We start from the raw sequence: 7,737 nt of genomic DNA, 5'->3' as shown, positions 1-7,737 counted from the left end.
TTAAGAAATTAATTTTGATTTAGAGTGTGTTAATTGATAGCTGGACAAATTACGTAGTTTTTCACACATGATGACAACTACCTCCGGCCCAACGTTTAGTTTGACAGAAAGATTTGACTTTAAATGTGACTGACTGCATTCCTTTTCTCACTGTCGTCACTGTTAACTCTATTCCTATGTACTTCAACATTCTCCATACATTATCTTAATTGCACCCATTATCATTTATGTCTGCCAAATCATATATATTACTTCAATAATACTAACATCTATTAACTTTTTTTTCTATATGATAATCACGGTTAAGATTATAAAATGTTATGATTTTTATATAATAATAGGATAAATACGTAACCGAACATATTAGATTTGTCGATTGAATTATAATACAGTCCCATGAACACAACTTTGAGATGGTGGAAGAAACATATCAGATCAGAATGAGAAGACAGAAGAATAAATACGTAACCGAACACACTTTAAAGAAGTAGTCAGAAAATTTGAAAGTGTTCGTTTTTACTACATAGACAGGTGTTTGTTAAGGAATAGAATACGGAAACAGCTTATTTATCGTATAAAAAGATATCATAAAACAAATCATAGGATGTGGCATGCGATAAAATCATTAAAACTTATGATAATTATATTGAAACTACTTGCATGATAAGATGTTTGGGACGTGGTTTATGTTCTGGTGTTTGGCCAATATTGTGAATATTTCTCTCTCAAATTTGTATCGTAGTAATAATTATGGAGGCAACTTTCCAGATCCCAAAAAACTCCACGAGAAAGATCAAACCATTTTGTCAATTATTGAGCAAGATCTAAAGGAATTTCTTGTACGTATAAAGTTTAAAGAAAAACGTATACAACTTGTTTTGAGGGAGAAAAAATACAGCATAAATATGGAGAATGTGAAAAGTAGAAATATGAAAACATTATGAAAAAAGCAAACAGCACATAATACTGTGAATTTATAAAACAAATTTGAGAAGTGGGTGTTTGAAAAGTAGAAGAGGATGATGAAATGTGGGGCAGAAGAAAGGAAAGGAAATGCAGAAGAAGGTTCCTAAGTCATAAAAATGGAGCATTTCTCTTCTTTATTCCTTCACACCTATATCTATATATTCTCCCTGTCACATGCCAATACCAGTACTTATGTATGTACATATTAATTGCGTACCTTCACAGCACACTAATCACTACCAAAAACAAAACATTACACTGTTTCATTCTTTAACTCACAAGGAAAAAACAACTTTATATTATGTGCAAAACAAATTCTAAAAATCAATACTGTCCAAAAATAAATGCTAGAAATACAGAAAATAAGTTACCCACAAAACACGCAACCGAAGATAAAGCTCGTGGGATATGTTAAAAAATTTGAAGATAAGGACATCTTTTACGTTTGAAACAACTTTTTTTAAAGATCAGAAAATGTAAACAGTGAACAGAGTTAGTTTTATTGTTAAAAATGAAGAGTGGAACTTTACTCAAGTCACAAAAGCTACAGAGTTTTATGTAAAACTCGAATCATCTTTCAGCAGCTGGCTCTTTCTGTGTGTCAAGAAAGAAAGAAAGAACATTGTAATGCAACATGCAACAGAAAACGGAAGAAAAAGAACAGGTTTATCGGCTGAATGGCACGACCATTAGTAAATTAATTAATGTGAAGTGGAGTTGGATTAGATGGGTTAATATCTTGACTTTTTTTTTTCAATATATAATTACGTACATTTACTGATTAAGAAAGGAAAGGCCTAGAAAATAGTGGTATATTAGAAAGAGAGCTTGGAATTTGCTCTTCCTCTTATTTCATTTTATATATGAAAATGGCATTCGCAGCAATGGACAGCTTCCAGAGAAACGATGAATGAATGCGTTGTCGTTTTGTGTGTTTGTTAATTATACTTCACTCCTCAATCACACCATATCTTTCCACTGTCGGCAGCTCACCCTCACCCTCAACCTTTTTCATCAATCAAACCTTTATTTATTATAATATTCAAAATCTGCCTATGTAATCTAATGAATCTCTTTCAGCTCATACTTTTTCTTAGTTATTTAGTCAGAAAAACGTCAAGCACAATACCATTTTGCTCTTGTTTTTTGAAAGAAAAAAAATGAAGTATAATTTCTCCTTCTGAGTCTTTCCTTTCCATTCTGCCAAACACATCCTTTATTATTATTATTATTATTATTATTATTAAAGGCCCTTGTAATCTGAAAGCGAGAGCACGTGTTAAGAAGTGAGGTGCTGAAAGGAATGCATGGGGACAGTTGGGTTGGGGCCATGCCATCACCTTCAAAATTAGTTAACATGCCAACAAACAACATTTTATAAAGGAAAAATACCTTTCTTAGCTTTTATCATATTTCTTTTACTCTTGTAACTTTCTTTCTGCATAATTTCAGAAACCGGTTCATAGAAATGACAAAGCTCTTGTTTTTTTCATCTTCATACAACAATCCTTTTACTAGGTTCTGCATGTTAGCCAACCCAGTTGAAAGACCCCACTTGTCGTCATCACCACCAAGCTTCTTGCATCGAAACAAACATCCATCAAACCTTTCACAGATATTTTATAATCTTTAAAACCTTCATAGCGTCTCCATCAAACTTTCTATTAATACTTATACAATAATTGATTAGTTGACGTAGACAAAAGAAAAAACATGAACAAAAATCCAGTTTAACAGATATAGCAACCTTCGGAACTGAGGGATCTTCAAGCAAAAGCTGTAAATTTTGAGGGATTCCCAAGCGAGGATGAGAATTTCAACTTCCATCATCTCAGAGGAACGCGTATCCGCAAATATAATCGCATGTCATCCTTCAAACCCATCCGTGTCTACAGTAAACATGTAGAAGCAAAACGCACGTTAAATTTTACATGAATGTACCAAAATATAAGAATTCATTCTTTTTATATATATAATTATTTTATCACAAAAATAATCTGGTTATCTTAAAGTTTTATCTATTACAAAAATTATCATCCACATTAATCAGATCAATTCTCCAATCCGAACCAAGCAAAAAAAAAAAACCTATTAGGTGGATCTAAGTCTCAATGTAATTATTTATATTTTCTAGTAATATTTTATTCTGGTAGTGATTGTTATTAATAGGATAAACTGGACTTTATATAGTTTAAAAAGAAGAAGAATACCAAATGTAAGTTTGTATCGTAAGTATAAGAAATATTGACACACCTCAAGAACTTTCCTTTTACTCATTACAAAAACCAGTTTTATTTTGAAGATTTTCTAGTCATGTTTGGCACATTTATTTTATCTTTTTAAACCAAAACCTTATTCAATAAAATTAGTTCTTTTGATTTTAATAGTGCCCATTGCTTCCTTCATCCCCACAAAATTACCAACTGCACCCGATAATGACAGAAAAAGACTCAAGGCCAGATTCAAATACCCTTAACTACTGCACCACACTACCATTGGCGTCACGGCCTCTGCCATCGTTGCTTCCATTATCATTGCTGGGTTAGATTGTAGAGGAAGAAGAAAAGAGAACCATTGCAAAGGAAGATGAGAAAAAAAAACACTCGTTTCAAAAAGTTCTTTCTGAAACACATTTTATATGTTTCGAAGAGCTCTTTCTGGAGCACAATATTCCGGAAAACTCAGTTCTGAAATACAATTTGATGGATCAGGCAAGATGGATTAAAAACTCCAATCCAGCCACCAAAATTTGACAAGGTTGAGCCGTTTTGACATCCCTAATAAACACCACATTTTATACACTCAGCTGACATACTCTGCATCTTTTCTCATCATATCCTGTCTATTTATCTTAACTGCTGAAGGGTACACCTTCCTATGGGTGTCCGAGAAGGAAAATAAATATTGCAATACAATATAAATAATTACTACTTAATACTTAATATTTAATATAAACTAAATTTAATACACACAACAAAGATGTAGTCAGTCCTGCCGTAGACCATCAACTTCGCCACTTTTGTCCGTGAATTGGGCGTCCGGGAGATCTTTAATTGCCTGCAAAAGAATAAACCAATTCCTAAAATCAAGTATCAATAAAATGGAAGACAAGACTAAGAACGTTAATAGTTTGAATTTGAAATCAAAATAAGGCTAACAATTAGCTGTTGGGGGTGGTATTTACTATTTAGTCAAATATGAAAAGAAACTAAGGTGTAAAATAAAGTAAACTTTAATATATTCTATGCTTCGAAAAAATAGAGGTATATAAGTTGATTTCATATTATGAGATAAATTTAACTTGTTTTACTTTTTCTCAAATAAGAAAATTTTGTAAAAGTTTATTCAAGAATCGTATGTACCTGATGAAGATACCAAGAAACAAAAGCATCGGTAGCAGCGTACTCTAGTTGCTCCTTTGACAAAACAGGAGTCTCCCAATTTCCAAGTCTTATTTTATTGGGCTTTTTCAGCTGCAAAAATAACAAGATTCGTAAATATCACACACAGATTGAAACATCTCACTGACCGATTCACATCCCCCTCTCCATGAACATAGAAGAGAAACATAAATAAAAAAATGAAAATGTAATTAAAAAGGGGTAATGATCGAGCCATTATAGAAAAATACATATAATTTATCTCTATTTTTGTGTGAGTGTAGGGATACAATAAACTAGTGACCACAAAATGAACAAGAAAAAAACAGCTTATTATTTATGGCATCCACGTTAGTATTTTCTATTTTGGATGTGTTCTCACACCAGGACAGCTAAATCCTATTAAGATGGAAAAACTGCATAAAGTGCAGTAAGGCACGTGCTAAAATTTTTTGTTATTGTTTTCTTGAATGAAAGAAAAGATTTATTTTCAGTACTACTAGTTAGTAATTAAAACTGGCAAAAAAATATAAATAACATTTTAATTTAAGACAATTGGATTCGAAGCATACCTGTTTCGATAAAAGTTTTTCAGTCAAAGATGAAAGACCCCACTTGTGATCACCACCAAGCTTCTGATTGGCATGGAAAGCAAGATCCATCACACCTTTGACAGATATTTTATAATCTCTAAAAACCTTCATAGCATCACTATCAATCCCAACTCCAACCTTGCGCACACCAAACTTTGTATTAATACTTACATAATTGATTAGTTGACGTAGACAAGAAAAAAACAAGAAATCCAGTTTAACAGAAATAAAAACCTTCAGAACTGTGGGATCTTCAAGCAAAAGCTGCAAATTTGGAGGGATTCCAGAATGAATTAAATGTAGAACATGGCAATGACTACTGTCAGTACATATCTGCATGACTGCTACCTTTCCGGGTGGAACGCCTATAAAAGTTTTATACAATAATGAGTAAGTAATTGAAGTTGCGAAAAATTTTCTTCTTTTTTTCAAGAATTAATGTTTTATAGGAAAAAAAGAAAACACTGTTCTGCACAAAAGTAGGAAATTCCTCTCTTTGAAGAAAAGATAATCAATAAACTATTAGGAGTAAGGATCCAAATAATTAGCCGGAATTAAAACTTCAATCTCCCAGATACCAAATCATGTCTTTACCTTCATCCACATTACAATTTGCAACCCAACACAGTCATTCAAAGTTTTATAAATTTGAGCAATGATCTGATTCTAGCCTGCAAACATTCTATTCTTCAAAATACAGATTAAAAAACCTAAACTGGTTGAAGAACAACCGGCATAATTTATTGTATACAGAACCAGAAAAAACTCTTAATATCAGATTAAAAAAAATAATCACCATACACTCACTTTCTCTTCCATCTCAATTTCATCATATTTTCTTCTTATTTGTCTCTTCTCCATCGCATCACTAGTTACACCTATTACTTCGTTTCCCCTATTTTCTTCTCGTCTCTTTTTCTTTGCACTCCAATCGGTTTCAGAATGAGTGATTTAGCATTACTATTAAATCACCTCAATAATATTAATTAATGCAACAACTGTAGCAGAAGACTCAACACTAACAGGAAATCGCTTTTGCCGTAATCAGCAGTTATTGAAAAACAGGGAGAAGATGCTGAAACAACCTTTAGTAAAGGAAGGTTTCCACTCAATGTCAAATCCAATTGCAGATTGCACAATCTCTCTATTTTTTTCGTCCAGGGCTTGTAAGAGTTTTGCTGCAGCTTTATATACAGAATCAAAAGTCCTGCTGTACATAATTCGACCACTAAACTTAATTGCAGGTAATCTCATTCTTGAATAGCCTGCACAAGATAAGAAAAGAATAGAAAACTTAAGAGGCAATGCAAATACAAATTCACCTAAAAGTCAGATTAATAAACTGTTTTCAAGAACCAAATGGAATTTCTTTCAAGCATTTACAATTCAATATAACAGAATCATAAATATTAAGCCCTCCTCGGACATGACTTAGAGGAAGCAGAAATCGAGAAAATAACTAGCTTGTAGGAGATACTTCAATTAACTTTGATTTCAAAATTAATGTGCTGTTTTCAAAATTAGTGAGATAAATAGGATTGCTTGAACAGGTGTCATTTGGTGGTAAGAATGTGGAAAATATGCGATGAAACAAGAGGAGAAATATTTTCATGTGGTGTTGTATGGCGCAATAAAAAGGCGAAATGAGGAATTAGTGTAAAGAACCTGGACGAGGGGATAAAGAAGAAACATTTGGGTGTTGAAGTGCAATGAGCGATTCGGGCAAGCGACGGAGGCGGGGAGTGAGATCGTCAAACCGTCGTTTGTTGTTAGGGTTGGAAAGAGAAGCTTCGATGCTTTCAAGCTCTTCCTCCGTGAAAGGCTCACAATCGCAGACGAATGAGGCAAGGCGCGTGAAACCACTCTCCTCCTCCGCCACTTTCTTCATCTCAAATCTCTTCCCGCTTCAGAGACATTAAAGAATAGATGTGGTGAAAAGAAGGAACTTTTATTTTTAATAGCATAATAAAATATTATATATAACACTATTCTATATGAATATATATTTCACTTTTTATTTTTAATACCTTCTAAATAAAATAATTAATAAAACATATCAAAATATAATTTAAAATTTTTCGCTGTGACCCAAATTATTTTTTTAAAATTTTCTAAAGTATGAGAACACGTAACTATAGAAATGTATGTGTGAAACCTAGTCCTCACAAACCGTTTAATTACACTGCAAATAATTTTGACATTTATGTTATATTAAACTAGTAAATAGAATATTTGTTTCGACTTTATGTTATTTAAAAATAAATAAGAAAAACAATAATATTGATCAAAATAAATAATAGATAATATGTATATTGTTTAAAAATCGACTACAAAATTATAGATTTTTTTAGCTATTTCATTTTACTTTTTAAAATACTTTTTTCAAAAAAATGGTTATTAGACCTTCTCTCATAAATTTAAATTTATTTCTACTTTTCAATTTTGATAATTGGTTTTGCTATTTTAGTTGTTGACTAAAAATTAAATATTATTGAAACATGAGCTTAAATTATTTTAAAAGTTAAAAAAAATTATCAATTTCAAAATTTGGTTATATAAAATTTACCAAGTCTTAAGAAAAATCTGATCGTGTATAAAAATAAAACAGGCAAGTTCTAGACTTGAAAATTGAAATGTGTTTTAGTGTAATTAAAAGGATAGACTTTTTAAAACTAATAAATATATTATTTGAGTAATGAATGGATGTTTTAAAAAATATGACAAATTTTGATGTAGAGGGTTGTGCTTAATTAATTGTATGTGTTGTTTTTAGTTATTTTAATCAAATCAAAATATTA

At 31.5% G+C, this 7,737-nt stretch overlaps 1 protein-coding gene across 1 annotated transcript; it reads right to left on the bottom strand.

Moving 5' to 3' along the window:
- Positions 1-3,553: 3,553 nt before the first annotated feature.
- LOC124833439 (3'-5' exonuclease-like) lies at positions 3,554-6,872 on the bottom strand. The gene is made up of 6 exons (XM_047307926.2): positions 6,605-6,872; positions 6,025-6,204; positions 5,174-5,304; positions 4,919-5,077; positions 4,329-4,439; positions 3,554-4,023 (listed from the first exon to the last, which is right to left on the bottom strand). Exons 1-6 carry the CDS (start codon positions 6,825-6,827, stop codon positions 3,952-3,954), a joined length of 876 nt encoding a protein of 291 aa, XP_047163882.1. The 5' UTR covers positions 6,828-6,872; the 3' UTR covers positions 3,554-3,951.
- Positions 6,873-7,737: the final 865 nt, after the last annotated feature.

The sequence above is a fragment of the Vigna umbellata genome, chromosome 5 (assembly GCF_029865625.1).
Source record: "Vigna umbellata cultivar VRB3 chromosome 5, Vumbellata_1.0, whole genome shotgun sequence".
Classification (NCBI taxonomy): domain Eukaryota; kingdom Viridiplantae; phylum Streptophyta; class Magnoliopsida; order Fabales; family Fabaceae; genus Vigna; species Vigna umbellata.
This window is presented reverse-complemented; position numbering and strand designations above follow the sequence as displayed.